This window comes from Phalacrocorax aristotelis, chromosome 16, assembly GCF_949628215.1.
Source record: "Phalacrocorax aristotelis chromosome 16, bGulAri2.1, whole genome shotgun sequence".
NCBI classification, from domain to species: Eukaryota; Metazoa; Chordata; class Aves; order Suliformes; family Phalacrocoracidae; genus Phalacrocorax; species Phalacrocorax aristotelis.
In genome coordinates this window covers 11,763,976-11,779,418 of record NC_134291.1, presented here as the reverse complement: position 1 = coordinate 11,779,418, position 15,443 = coordinate 11,763,976, and the positions used below count along the sequence as shown (strand labels likewise).

The 15,443-nt window shown below is 39.5% G+C and overlaps 1 protein-coding gene across 2 annotated transcripts in view; it reads right to left on the bottom strand.

Moving 5' to 3' along the window:
• The window catches only part of CA10 (carbonic anhydrase 10), a 207,507-nt gene that overhangs the window by 34,264 nt on the left and 157,800 nt on the right, over nucleotides 1-15,443 (bottom strand). For both annotated transcript variants that reach the window (XM_075111227.1, XM_075111228.1), the window contains exon 5: nucleotides 12,033-12,218. In XM_075111227.1, the coding sequence (XP_074967328.1) occupies nucleotides 12,033-12,218 (186 nt within the window). The remainder of the gene's footprint in view (nucleotides 1-12,032; nucleotides 12,219-15,443) is intronic.

The window sequence follows — 15,443 nt, the reverse complement described above, 5'->3', positions numbered from 1 at the left end:
GTGCCTATGGCAAATCGTCAGTTAGAAAATGTTTTCATGGCGATTAGATTAAAAAACCAACCGAACTACTGAAAAGTAACTGAATAGAATGAATTAATTTTTACTGAGTTTTAATCCAGCAAATCTTGGCAGGTGTGTGCAGTAATGCCCAGCAAATTTATACAGAGATGAAAGTGCAGACAGATAAAGGTGAGATATTAAAAGATAAATGGAAAGAAAACGGACTTCAAAGAAACGTGGTTTAACCTTGTCAATTCTAATTCTCAGCAGTGTTAACATTGATGCTATTGTGCCTACTGCCACTCACATCCTGTTTTACAGGCAGCTCTGCCTGAGACACTGATCTGATTGTAATAATTTAAGAAAGACATGCTTATGAAATGATAACAAAAACTTGAGTTTGCTTCCCTTTACAGTTAGTAAAATACCCTATTCCGTTATCTACCACAATTTTGTCTTAAGAAAACAAGATTTAGAAGTATTTCCTTCTCAGTATCTAGGTGGTTAAAATAAAATACCTCAAATTTAAATTATTTTGGCTTTCTGGAGGCAGTGTAAGCCTGTGTGCTTTTAATTAAGGAAAGGTCTACAGTGATGGCGGAAGGTCAAGTCACTATGCTAAATGGAAACGTAACTCTGCAACCTCACAGTGTTCCCTGAAAATGTAATAAAAAGGCAGCTAGAATTGACGTGATTTAGGTGGGTTTTTACTAAGAAACTAAAATGCCTCATAAGAAACTGTTAAACGTAAGGTAAGGGATAAAGACCTATCAAAGGAGTAGCCGAAGCTACAGAAATACACTGAAGGTTAGGGAGCTAATGGTAAGGGTTCACGGCTGCCACTGTGTATTAGAGAAAACAGTAATTATTATCAGGGAGGAGGGAGACATCTGGGCTGGAACTCTTCCTGAGCTAATTCTGTCCGAGGAGGATGCTGTCCCCCGCCATTCAGGCCCCAAGTCACAGCACCAGAGCACCCACATAGGATGTAAAGACCTTTCATGCCCCCCTGGCTGCCTCCTTTGCCCGATTTGGATGTGGGTATGAGCCAGAACTCCTGCCTCCCACAAGTGGGTTTTCCCAACAAGTTTCGGCTGTTCAGAATCTGGGTCCCACTCGCTGTGTGAAACTCTCCCGTTTGTACAGAGTAACATAAAAATGACTGAAGACAGCAGCTTGCAGAGTGAATCCCCGCCCTCTGGGCTGTAAGGGCCACGCTTGCTCTCAGAACTAAGGGGTTTTGGCTCCGCTCAGGCATTAAGCAAGTTGTTGCAACCAAGACGTACGTGTCTACGCGAGTGCTCAGCACCAAACGTGCGAGTGCCTGAGGAACTTCACTGTGTGACGGCGATGGATCAGTAGCTTGAAAGTGTTGTGTCTCATCTGCTATTAACTCGGGATTCTCCTGTCCATGATCCGATTGCCAGCATTCATCCTCCAGCGCGCAGGCTGTGCCAGTTAAGAGAGGCTGGGCTAAAAGAGTATTATGTTCTTTTACGGTCCAATGTATGTGGTTAGAGTATAAATAACAAATCATACGGTGTTACCTCAGATGAAACTCTATTGCCTTCATGAGAGTTTTGTCCAGGGTAACGTTTACAGTAATTGCTCACTGGTCTTTTTATAGTCTTGGTAAATTGCAAAGATAATAAAAATTCACATACATTTGCTTTTTATTTTCTTTTGTGGTTGTCCATAATAGTGGTAACAGCTTTTGTATAAGACGTTAGTCTGATTCTTCCTTTCTCTGGAATGCTGCATTAAATGTATTTGGGGGAAAAGTTAAAATTTACAAGAAGTGTAGTGGAAAAATCATTACCAAGTAACGTAAAAGTTTCAAAACAGGTGTAATTTCATGGCTGCAGAGGTAAATTACTCTTTAATTAAAGAATCATCATCCCATAGCAAGTAAAGTCACGCCAAGCAAATGATAATAATTTGGAATGAGGCAAAATGAATACTTCATAAGCGATGCTGGAGGTTTAGAGTGCTGAATGTTTTAATGTCCCTCTGGTTTAAAACAGCAAATCCTACAGCTGCTAGTCTAAGCAGAAAAACTCCACCTTATTGCTTTATGATGCTGGATTTTAAAATTTAGGCACCAAAGGGATTTAGATTGTAGTCTGTGACAGACTGTGCTCTCAGTACATGAACACTTCCCTCCACTTCTCCCTTCCCCCCAAAAAAACCAGTTGGTAACTGAATGGTAAACGTGCAAAAATGTATTTATTATGATAGGGATCTGTTTCACTCAGGATCTAAGAACTTCAGTATTTACTATTTGTGCCACAGATATTTTGCTGTGTCACGTGCTACGTTAACATAAGCTGATGTTGTCACTGCAGTTTGTTTGGACAGCTCCTACATTTCTGCCAAGGGATGGGCAGTCCATGAGATTCAGAAGAGCAGTTTCCAAAGAAGGAAAGTTCTCTGGGAAGGAACAGCCACATATGTGTAGATAATGAAAAAGAAGAAAAAAAGCCCAACTCTAAAAATCTGCCTGTATGGTTTCTTAAATTTCAGTAATAGCAGCCTATCTTTGGAGCTCTTACCACAAAGTCTCCAGAAGGCAATATACAGAAGCAAAAAATACTGGGCTCTAGAGATGGAGCTCCTTGTATCAAGCGCCTAGAATTTCCTATGCAGAATCCAGGAAGAATAACGTGCTTCAGTAAAACATTGAGAAATCTGGGGAATTTGGATGCTTTCAGTCTCGGGTGATAGATAAGCAAACGTTTGCAGAAACATTTCTGATTCTTGCTATAACTGACTGGAGAATCCTATTGCATGTCAGTGGATATCATGGAGAGAATTTCAATGCCACGTAGCAGCTGGTGCTCTAACTTCAGCAGCCCTTCATTCGTTGCTTTAAGAATTAACTCGCTTAAATGTTATATAAAAAAATTTCAAATACGTAAATATCTACCAGTGTTTCCTAGAAAACAATTAATAATCTACAGAAATCTGGTGATGTCTGTGTCATTTGTTGTCTGAAATGTTAACGTATTCAATTATTCCAGAAAGACTTAATGCAATTTGTTTTAGGCACTTTTACTGGGTCTAAATCATCAAAATGATGACATACTAAAACACTTCTGAAAAGGTCCTTCATTTTTCTGACATGACAGTGAACTGTCATTTTTCACCTGCAATATCTACACAAATACCTCAGTAATCTGATAAAATGAAAAAGTGCAAGCCTAAACCAAAGACCAAAATCCTGCTCGGGTACCTGAAATTTAGTCTTAAATATTTTAAGTGGTTAAACTTTTGTTCTAAAGCATCATTCAAACTCCAGATGGTATCTAATGATCGTTTGGGATTATAAAATTAAATGACAGTTCCTTTCAATTATATATAATGTTATTGTTAGTCTTACTGCTAAAAGAAGTAAATACATAATTCTTCCCCTATCTTTTTCTTAGTTTGTATTCTACGAAGAGCCACAGTTGTGTCTTGGTCCAAGCCTGATTCCCTGTCGGTGCAATAACTAAACTTCCACTGCTTATACACCAAAAGAAACAACCTGTTACAACCTGCTTCAAATAAAACCATTAAACTTCTCCAGTTTTATCCGTGCTATCACAAAATGCACGCTTAGGCCTGTAGTACAAACTGTAAATTCTTCCCCTTGCAAAAAAAAAGTCGTCAAAACCTTATTTGTATTTCTACTGCTAATCAAGTTTTAGAAAGGTGAAAAAACAGCATGAATGGTATTTACGATAGGAGAAGCTGGTTAGACATGAAGTAAAATTCTTTATTGCTGTTATAAAGTTTGGACATTATATAACTTGATTTGTGTAATTAAGGCTTTTTCCTAAGGGAAGGCTAAAACAGGCTATTTCTAGAGTCTAATTTTCCTTTAAAAATGGCAGTATGACTACACAGCACTAAATGTAAGACCGTGACTGAAGAGCATACTGGCACAGCCTAGTGATGCAGCCATTCAGACAAAAATGGGTTTCACTTGCTGTGTATTTTTCCTATTTGTTTATGATCAATGATCTATAGTTGCTATACCTTCACTTGATTCTACAACTTCTCCTGGCTGTTGAGTTTTGGGATTTGTTATTTAACAAGCGCATATTGCCCATGACTTGCAGATGACTGTCTAGCCAAAAAAATACAGGAAGGAACATAAGTTAGAAGTCAACTATTCTCCTTCAGTAGTGTTAAAGATGAAACTGCTTTTGAAGGTCGCTAAGTGTTAAGATGCATTTTTAGCACATAGCCAGTGTAGCAAGTTTTACTGCATTTTGATGTAAAACATACCACAAATATTTCTGTTCTATATTCCTGGAAAGTCATCTTTCTCGTGGTTTCCAACAGAGTAGTTCAAAAGGAGAAGCTTCCTCGACAAGAAACGCCAACTGCATTTTAAATATTGCCCATTCGCTGCTTACAAAATATCTGGGCATCAGCATGTTATTCTGACTGGTGCTCTGAAATTGTCATTACTGCCATGTAGCCACGGGTGTCCGGATGGTTCCGTCACTGCCTGGCTTTCCAGCCGTTTTCAGCTTTGGTTTTCAAGGAATCACTCTCTGTCATCTCCTCTCCCACAATCCTGTCCATAATTCATGGAAGCGTACATAACGCTGAACATCTCCCACAAAAAAAAAAAAAAAACAAAACAAAACCAAAAAACCCCAAAAACCTAATGGAACATGAAATCAAGTAAATGGAATTGGGTACAGCAATTAGTTAGCATTTTTATCTGCAGACCTGTTTCTTATCCATCCACCCAGTAACAGTTAAATGTGTGTAACTCAGATGCTTTGAATTGTTTAAGGAGTGTAATTACACAGGGGTCAGGACAAAATACTGTAAGAAATCTGGGAAAAAGCCCCTAGCGTTCAGATTTTCAGTATTAGACTTTGGGAAATCATTTGCAGTATCTCATGAAACCTGCAGATATTTTATATCTTGTAGCTTGCCTCTTTATATATTCCAGCATAGCCTCTGGGGGATAAGTTTACTTGTTCAACCGCTACGTGCCCCAAATTTCTTTATCCTTCACTTCCGTTGAGACTCTTCCGGCTCAGGCAGAAGGCTGCTGCTGAGCTGACTTGCAGGACTGCAGGAGCGTGGTGGCACTGCGAGCTACGGGGACTCCGCAGAGCTGAGAGGCATGGTGGCCCCTCTTCCTACGGGAGCAGAAGGCAGCTGCTGCTGCTGTATTTGTAGATGTGTAGAAGACTTGCCTGAATGCTGCAATTTTACAGGGAGCATAAGGGATGTTCATGTTTTCTGCTTTGCCCCGGAGTCTCAGAGTGTTTTGACCTGCCCCTCTCGCTTCTGCTCGCTCTCAGCTGCGGTCCCAAAAGTGAGGCCACAGCCCGACAGTTTAACACACTATGTAGTCTAATTACGTCTTTGCACAAGCAGACTACAGTTAATTAATTATTGTGTATTACCTCATGCAGTGGTTCTGGAACAATATGATCCATATCTGACAGAAAACTATGCAGTAAATTAAAGCGTTAACTTTTATCTTCCTATTCTATTTGTACTGTTCTATGGTCACCTCCTACTTTATTGCTGGCTTCAGGTACAGTAAGTGCGTTATCCTTAGTACCTTAATCACAGAATCCCAGCTTGGGAGGGACCTCAGGGATCACCCGGTCCAACATTTCTAGGACAAGCACAGGCTAGACAAGATGGCCCAGCACCCTGTCCAGCCGAGTTGGCGGCCGAGCCAACCCCCTCCCTGGGGAGATTATTCCAATGACAACTGTCCTCACTGTGAAAAATTTCCCTCTCGTGTCCAATCGGGATCTCCCCAAGAGCTTTTAGTCAACAAAACTTTTGCTTACCCTCTTGATTTATCATCTCATTTTTTCTTTGGGAAGTATTTTGGGATCAAAAATGTTTTTGTTAAGTTTCACTGTATAAGATAACAGAGGTTTCCAGTACGCCTCCCTGCAGGCTTCACTGTATAGATTATCTCGGCAGCGCTCTTCCTTAGACCACACTTTTTATTTTTTTCCTATGGACCATGCTTTTAAATCCACAGGGCTCTGTGGTCCAGAAGGAGAGGCAGCCATTTCATCTCCACATAGTTTTAGAGGGGAGACAGCCCAGGCAGCCTGCTACTGAAACACATCTCTGTTCAAGAGCCTAATTTCCTTACAAAGTCTGTAGAGGGTGGAAAGGAATTTCCATTGGATGATTCAGAGCTCTTAAATTAGCAGACCACAGGCAGGCATGAATACCCCTCAATTTGTGCTAATATATTGTTCAATCCTATTTTCTTTTATATTAACCAGCAATAAAAGCCCATTTAGCTTAAAATATAAAATTGATTTTGGTTTAGAAAAACACAATAAGCATGTGTTGGTGAATAAGTGCCCTTTGGACTTCAGCTCTGCTTTTCACAGATATGAATATTTTACAAAATTTTGGGTGAAACCACCTGTAATCTTTAGGGTGGACAGAGGTGCATTCTTGCAACTAATGCACCTGTTCATCTCCCACTGATTTTGAATTACTCATGTGAATAGCCTCCTCACACTGTAGTGATGACAATATCACCACCTCTTCCTGATTTATATTCTGTTCCTATAGCAATTTAATTAATTATCCTATTGCCTTTCTCCTCTGAAGCTGAACATTAATCTGAAGGTTATAGAGATTTTACTAAACCACCCTTCCATTAGACATGTGTTCCCTCATCTGGTACTCTCCTCAGAGGCTTATTTTTCAACATTAATAAGCACCGGAGTACAGTAAACTTATCTTCTGGCTGAAATACTTAAAAATGACCTGCATCATTTCCAATAAAGTCTCCAAAATGTAATACAGATGGCCTGTGGCAACTGACAGATCTGAGTTTCAGACTTCCTTCTGCAAGCTGTTGGCAGGAGAGCCAGCACTTCGAGGCGCAGGAGGGGCTGGCTTACGGCGAGCTCTGCTTTGGCATTGTAACCACCTGCAGGAACGCGCTTACGAAGAAGCAGGACACTCCTGTCCTCTGCTCAGGGACATCGCTAGCTGATTTAATGCTCCTTTCCTGAGGAAGAGGAAGGTTGATGTGCTTGCAAAATTTGATGAAAAGCCACACTAGACTTGCAAATCCTCACATCAGTGAGGCTTCCTACAGACAGCAAAACAAAAAGAACTGGGAGAGGAATCTGAATATTGGGTAAGTGTAGGGAACTGTGTGGAGAAAACAGGGGCTTTTGTGCAGAACTGACCCATAGCCTAGAAAAGGAGGCCGAGTCCCGAGCCAGATGTCACTTGGGAGGCGCGACTGACTGTTCACCTTCTAGGTGATGAAATTTTTGGGAAGAAGATAGGGCCTTATCAAACAAAAGGAGATATAAACGGCTTGTAACAAGCAATACAATACAGAGTTCGCCTGTACTTGCTCTTTCTTCCGACCCGCTAATTGGCCACGACTTGTTCTGGTTTGCCAACGAACTCAAGTCAGAGTACGTATACATGACTTTATTCCAGTAAAGGTTTTTTAGTTGGGTATTTTTATATATATATATATAAACAATACCAACATTAGGATTTTTGGGGAGGCTATTTGGAACCACACAGGCAAGTCAAAGGTGTCCAGGAGGCCTCAGTGGCAGAGCCACTGTTTGTGATTTAACGACTCAGACTGCTCTAATTCTGCAGCAGGCTGGATTAAATTATTCCATCTGGCCAGATGCTTCTCATAGGCTGTCTATCTGACAGTCCTGCTTCTAAAAATACCAGAAGTTGGATTTGCAACAGTGATCTCTCTGATCACTAATCCTTTACTATCACTAGAAGTTCCTCACTCACATAGAATACGCAAGCAGTTAAAGAAATTGCAGTAGTAGGAGAAGGCTGGCATTTCGGAATTTCCAGCCTCCCCCTTTGGTTCCTATTTTCTTGTATTTTATTTGGTTTTCTTAGTAGCTTTTAGCAGCAGCAAAAGTAAATCTTGGTTCCAAACTGTGTGTATAGCTCACAATATGTATTCTTTTAGACAGTATTCTGGCTTTCCTTTTACATCTTATGTAGTGGATGAAATTGTTGTGTGTTTATAATCTCTGTAAATGGGTTTTCAAAGGATGACTTGGAGGGCAGAGAAAAAGAAATCTGTTTTTTTTTCATGTGTTGTGGACTGTGGTCTCTTGTTTGAAAGTCTGCAGCTATTGAGTTTGTGGAAAGTGCATAACACCAAAAAATTAAGCTCCCTGACTTTCTGCCTTTACATTGATAAGGCCGCTACAGTGTACGGCCATCAAGTGGCTGGAGATCTCCTGCAGCACGCTTTTAATTTTTCTGCTTAGGAAAAAAAAATGGTATGGGTTTTTATGACTTTGCTGCATGGTAAAGTTAAAGGGCCCGTTTTCACCATCAACCTTTTGGAGATTTTTACCTTTTTGTTTTAACAAGGTAGACAGTGCCTGGGCAACAGGACTCTCTTAAATACTGCTGTATTTTGTACTGCTGCTGTCTGAAAGAAGATGATCTTTCTCATTAAATGATATGGACTCTGAAGCATTAAGACCTGTTTTGCATAGAGGCATTAGGCAGCAGACACAAATGATTGGTGTCTTAGCTGGGGACTTTGCATGAGCCAAGATTTTGTTTTAATTGTTAAAATACAGTAGGATGCTTACGCAAAGAGTAGGGAAAGAAATACACTCAGGTATGTATCAGAGGGACAAGTAAATGCTCGATTTATTTATTTAAGCATTCCAGAGCCTGCCTTTCTTTCCACCTTAGCAGTGCTAAACATATTGACGATAATCTGATACATGGTTTTAAAGCCCTTACACTCAAACTGTTTAAGCATTAGTTCAGTTATTGCGCCTGCTAAAGTGATAATTAGGGGCTAAAAGGTAACCATATTATTGTAGAGATCTCCCTTGACAGCCTTTAACACCTAGTTAAATGTTAAAGCCTGGGAATTACAAGCCTTTTGGTATCATTCAGACCACAGTATATTTTGAAGCAATTTGCTATTTCTGGATTGTTTTTCATGCCACGGTACCTCTCCAGTGCTCTCTAGCTTGCTCTGAGCGCCTGCCCACTTGCGGAACATCTTCACTAAGTAAAAAAAGTCCCTAAGAACAACCTTGTGGCTTAGTATGGATGTTAGGTGGGATTTCCAGATGTGTAAAGAGCATTGCAGCTGACTCAAGTTATATTGGGGCTATTTAAAAGCTTCTGCCTTGTCTGCACTGGGATTTAATTTAGGTCTGTTTGAGCCAATCTAATAGTTTGCCAGCGCTGTGAGGGCAGGGTACTGCTCTGTCCCCGACCGCTCCCCAGGTTCCCCCTCCCTCTCTGCAGTGCGCTGGCTTCCATGTGCATTGGAGACCTCAGTGAAATGAGGGGGCAGGTATGAATGGGAGTGGAAGGAAGGAGGAGCGGGAATGAGCTGGTCGTGATCTACTGGGATGGGTCACACTTCTTGGCTAGCTTCATCCTTGGGAATTATTTCCACGGCAAAGCAGAGGTTTCAGTAAAACCCATCGTGGGTTTGTCCAACGCAAACAAGAACAGCAGTAGCAAGGCAGCGTCATGGAGTTGGCGTGTGGTAGCTGTCACTGTCATCCTGCAGTGATTTTTCTCTTTGCCTACACCTGCTAAAGCCGAAGCCAGCAAATATTCATTGCGATTCCTACCTCCACGAGCTAAATGAAAGCAATGCACTTCTGCAGCTATTTTTCTTTATCCCATCTCCTCTGACAGCATTACCCAATGCAGAAGTGATAGTAATTAGCAGCAACAGTCTTGAAAGCATACGTTACATTATAAAGACGTGCTCTATCATGAAGTCAGCTAGCATGCCTACAGTTTTCTTACTGTAGTTGCTGGGAGCTGTAGACATTATATCTTCCAGTGCTGAGAGCTTATCGAAAATCACTTATTTATACAGACAGCGCTTGTATGGGCGGATGTATATTCTAAGAACACTGTCAGCTGCCATCCTTCACTGAAAATTTGCACCCGTGCTATTCAGCATGATTGATTTGAATCTGTGCTTGTACTTTAGAAACAGTATGTGTTCTATAAATAAGACTTAACTGCAGGTTCAAATTAGTAATTAATACTTGACCTTATCGGACCTTTCCTGTCCAGCTGCCCAAAACAGCTATCTGAAACTCCGAAAAACACCTCCTCAAAGGACAGAAATAATCTCGCCATCTGAAATGAAGGTGTCTAGTCTAAGCTGCTAGGCCTGTTGTTTGGCCCTGCTCGGTTGTCAAGGGAGATGCACCTCCACAGAGTGATCTGTCCTGTCCTGAGAGATGCTCTCTGGCTATCAGGAATGATCATCCCCTGAGGATGCTAATCTCTTTCTATTCACTGCAGGAGGAATTTAAATAACTAAATGAATCCTGCATGTACTGTGGATCCAGCTGTGCACAACTGACTGACAGCAGTTTCCACTTAGCTAGGTTTTCTGCTTTTATTAAGAAAAACTTGAGGTCTCTGTTAGCAAATAATACCAAATGTTAGTAGTAGTTCAAAACTCCTACTTTCAAAACCAGAACAGCCTAGTTAAGAGTTGACATTAAGTATTGCAAAACAATGCTCTACATTTTTACTTTTTGTTATAGTCTACAACTTCTGAATTTATAACTTAAAGTCTTCTAAGAATATCTGAAAGTATGCTGATACATCATATCAAGTGCAATGGTATGTTTCAAGAAGATTTTTGCTTTCTTGTTCCGTCAACTTGCTTTTGTTTGAATATCGCTCTTCTGTAAATCTGATTAGCAAAGCAAAGACTTTTATTTACTGCAGCATACTTAACTTTCAGCTCTTAGAGGAGTCATACATTATATGTCCACTTATCACAGAATTTAACGAAGGCAATGAGAAGTCAGCTGTGTAAGACATGAATAATTCCAGGAAAAAGCTGCCATTGGATATATTATACATCTATGTAGCTTATAAAACAAAGCAAATTATTACCATCAATTATGATACCATCATTTGACAACTCTGCAATTAAATTCCTACTCTTACATAACTGCTGTTGCACAGTGCCAGAGAAAGTGGCACGCATTAACTGACTCATCACCAGTCTGGGATAGATAGTACAGATAGTAATTTGATTATTCATCTCCAAGAAAATAAGTGCTTTATTATTAAGAAGTATTCATTTTGGTCTTCTGAAAGAATGGTAAAAGGATACCTTGAGTAGCTTTAAAAATAATCCTTATGGTAATATACAGTTATTCTGAAGCATTATTTTATTTCTTAAGATCTGTGGAGCAGAGCCGCGTGCTAGATAGTTCGCAGACAAGCTGATGAAGGATGGGACACTACAGAACCTGTGCATTTCTTCTACGTAAAAATGCTCCTACATAAGGAGAATGGAAAGATTCTGCTTTGTCTACCAGAAAGCCTGCGAACTTTACTATACATCTTGAAAAAGTACTCCATATACAAGACTATAATATTTACCCACCAAGAGTAAGGGACTATCCTGCACTAGCTATGAGGGTCATTACATTATGGTCTTTCTGGGATGTCTACAGACATGTATTTAAAATACAAAGCAAGCACCAATTCTGCCAGTGTTTACTTGTGGGGTTTACTTGTGGAGTTAACTTTATTTCTTGAGCACAGACTTGGGAGCAACCATCTCTAAAATTGAGTATCATCTTATTTTTACATGAATCAAAGGCAGAATGATACTCAATGTAGTGTGTTACACACCAGTGAGTAGCAAAAGTAGCACTTTCATAAGAACCTGAAGCACTTTCAGTACTACTTTGCCGTTAATCTTGTCCTTGTATTTACTAGGGAGATAAAGGACCCATCAAAAGAGACTTGATTACTTTGTAAGTAGCGCGTGTGAGAATATAGGGTGTCTATGCATACAATGCATACAACAGTTCCATTTTTAGGTATGAGTCACAATTTGCAGTGCCTCGGCAAAACAAAAAAGTAATTATCTGTTTTTCAGAATGGATAAAGGGAAACACTTTTTATGAGTACAAATTAGTCTGCAAATACCTTCAGGCAGAACTGGAAAGTGAGTAATTCAAACGGGTTCATTTGTAACTCCAAACACGTTGACATACCTCTCCAGAGAAAGCCTGTCCGTTGAGTAGGTGCTCTGATCCCTGGCTGTCTTCACTTCCGAAGTGTAACCGGATTTCCTCTAAGCGGTGGCTGTATGTCATCGGTCCTCCAGAGATGTTGACCAAATGCTCTTTGTCTAATCGTAGAGATACATGTCTCCCTGTATTATACATCGTCCCGCTGACCTAAACAAAACAGGGGTAGAAAAAAAAAGAATTTCTAAAAACAATTTGTAAAGCCTAGAAACTAGTTATATGTACTTCAAGATTTTGCTCTTTATGCACCTTCATTTGAATGTAGCAATAGATCTCATTGTTGTGAGATGAAATACACAACCTGAGGTTATACTTCAACTTCTGCTTTGAATCTTATACTGTATGTTCAAATATTTTGCTAAATCCGTATGTACATATTTTAGCCAGGGACGCATGGTTAGCACAGTGACTAGGATTACTATACTTCTAAATAAGCAGGCTTTTAGACAATTTTTTACCCAAGGTCTGAATAATGGCTTCATTACAGAAGTTCTGCACTGAAAATGGGAACATTTCAGCTGACATAAATTATTAAAGTGCACTTGAACAAATCTGAAATTTAACTCATTTTTTCCTTCTTCTAATATTTATAACAAAGTTATCCAAAAGTAAAGGTTCTGCAAAAAGCAGAAATATAATTATTCATAAATAGGCAGCCCTACTCCTACTGGAGCTGCAGGTAGAAACTTTCATTGTCCTCCTCTGCAAGTCTCTTTGTTTTGTTATGAATATTTTATGTTTACAATTGCCAGCTATTTTAGCCCTAGCAGTACAGAATTAATTACCGTTTGATTATGTATCTGCAGTTCCTAGAACACCTCAAATAGCTGTAATGCTCGTCAAGATTCATCTTTATTTTTAAAAAGACTGAATGTTGTGCTTCATTTGCAAACTGATTTACAGCTGCTGTAATGAAAAAGAAAATGATTGTGGAAATTTTTCAAATGGAATATAGTTCTGTCATAATTTCCACCATCACAGGAAAAGTTCCTATAGCATGAGGTTCCTTAATTTAGGCCATTAGAAAGTGAAATATGCCAGTTTGAGTTAAAGTAGAATTGTGATTTATTTAAAAACATTCTGCACGGATACAAATGGTACACTTGAGTAACATTCATTTACTTTAAGAAGAGGAAGTGCAGCAATAATATGCTTTGTTGCACTTCAATTTAAAATTAAAGACATGACTATTATGTATTATATCCTATACTACATCAGTACTATGGTAATTAACATTGCCGCGGTGTCATTTTATCTGTAATACTAATTACTGAGTTTAAATGACCTGTTTTCTTGCACAGTGTGTTGTAAAAAGTTACACGGAACAGACTGTGCAATAGAACGAAATGGATGAGATTAAACAGCTTTTGATCGTTGTGTTTTTTAAACTTTGATACAGATGTTCTATTTTTGGTGTTTATTCTGGTTAAAATTTTTTATGAAAAGTAATAAACAAATATTCCCATTTGCAAATGAAACACAATGATCTTATTTGTAAATGCTCCTTAGTTTTTCTGCTTGACTTTGCGAGCATAATAATTAACTACCCAGTTTGGTCTGATAGGCGGAAGGTCAGTTTATTGAATTCAGTTTCAGTACGCTGCATATGAATGACAGAAAATTGCTAATCATAAGTAACAAATGTAGTTTAAAACCAAATAGGGGAAAATGGTTTAAAGCCTCTTATTCACATTTGGAAGCTCATGCTTCACTGAGCACTCAGTTAAATTTAGCAACTATGCAAAATATTCAGAATCCATTTTCTTTCTTAAATTGGTACAAATCTCAAATTAGGTTACCATTATTTTCTCTCTCAAGGTAAAAGTGACCCAAATAACCCCTAATATGAATCAAATAACTCTCTGTAGAGCAGAGAGGGGAAATGATAACAGGCAAATTCATGGACAGGAGTAACATTTGTCTTTCTGATTTCCCCCCTCATAAAAATGCAGTGCTTGTAATGAGACTGTATTGACTTTTAAAACGGAACTTCCCCACGTAACTGCAGATAAAGAACGCCAGCAATGGTGTTCCTCATTTCTGACCTGCGGGGAGGGAGGAACGCTCGAAGTGGGACTGTAACAGTGTCCCGCATGGGCGCACAGGCTTGTCACCAGCAAGGACAAAATCCAAGATCTCCAGTGTAAGAAACGCAAGGTCTTGTCCTTTGATCTGCTGCCTCTGGTTTAAGTGAGGCAGTAGTTCCCGGATTGTGAGTGTGTGCCCAAGGGAAAAGTAGCCACGTATGCCAGGCTAGATTCGGGACCAAATTGCACCTGACATGCCTGTTTCTTTTCTTGAGTGCGTCAACATGTACCACCATTACCAGCCACTTTTAATGGGCACTTCTTTTATGGGCGTTTGTTCACTACAGGAAGAATAGAAGTGTACTATATTTGTCATCTACTCAGATTACATCTGAATGAAAGATTGCAATGGTTAGGAAACATTTCTTTTTTTATTTCTGGAGACTTTCTGACTTGCCAAGATTGTATAGTAGGCTGTGCTTGACTATGGGAAGTCCAACCGTAACACTGCGTGGAATTATTGTGGTTCAGAATATCGTCTGTTTTATAAACGAACCCCGTATCTTAACGCCTTTAGAAGTGTACATTTCAAGTATAACCACTTACAGTTGTAGGACATAGTATCACCTAAGTGCAATCACCACCTGTTTGCAAGCTCAAAGTCCACAAATGCATTATACTCAGCAGGAAAGTGTCATGCAAAAAACAACGCAAGAAAAAAGAGTTGCCTTCCATTGTTTTCCGTGGAAAACAATGCATTGTCTTTTCACCGTGTGCAGTTTTAACTGCTACTGGAGAAAAAGAAGGTTCTGATCTTATTCACTATGTGAACCTACTAATAAAAGAAGGATCTTCCATATTTTATGGTACTAAGCCATGAAAGTGATGGTGCACTCCCATTTTGGAAGATCAGCTGAGCTGGTTTTGTGGAATGCAAAGTTGCGTGTGGTCTTGTAAGAGGCCACAGGCACAGAGGCTAACGAGGAGCTATTTTCTGTATTTTGTACATTCTCCTACAAGGCAAATAGCATGAAGACAGATTGCCTTATGGGAAAGATATTGCCTCTGCCTGGTACAGTCAGCAACAGCTGCTACTCCAGAAAGCATAGTATTTATTTTTTATACCATTTGTGGATTGGATAAAATGTTATAGGATCGTTTAAAAGGAGAATATAAAAGATCTGTTAAGATCTACATAACTATTTCCTTAACGTGTCAGACTACTCTTTGGTGCCAAGTCCTTCATAGCGATGGCCTTTGTCTTGCTTCTTGCTCTGCTGTTAAGTAACCCTCTTGTTCTGTGTTTTTGTTTGACTTAAAAGTTATATAAAGATGAAAAGAGCGCAAA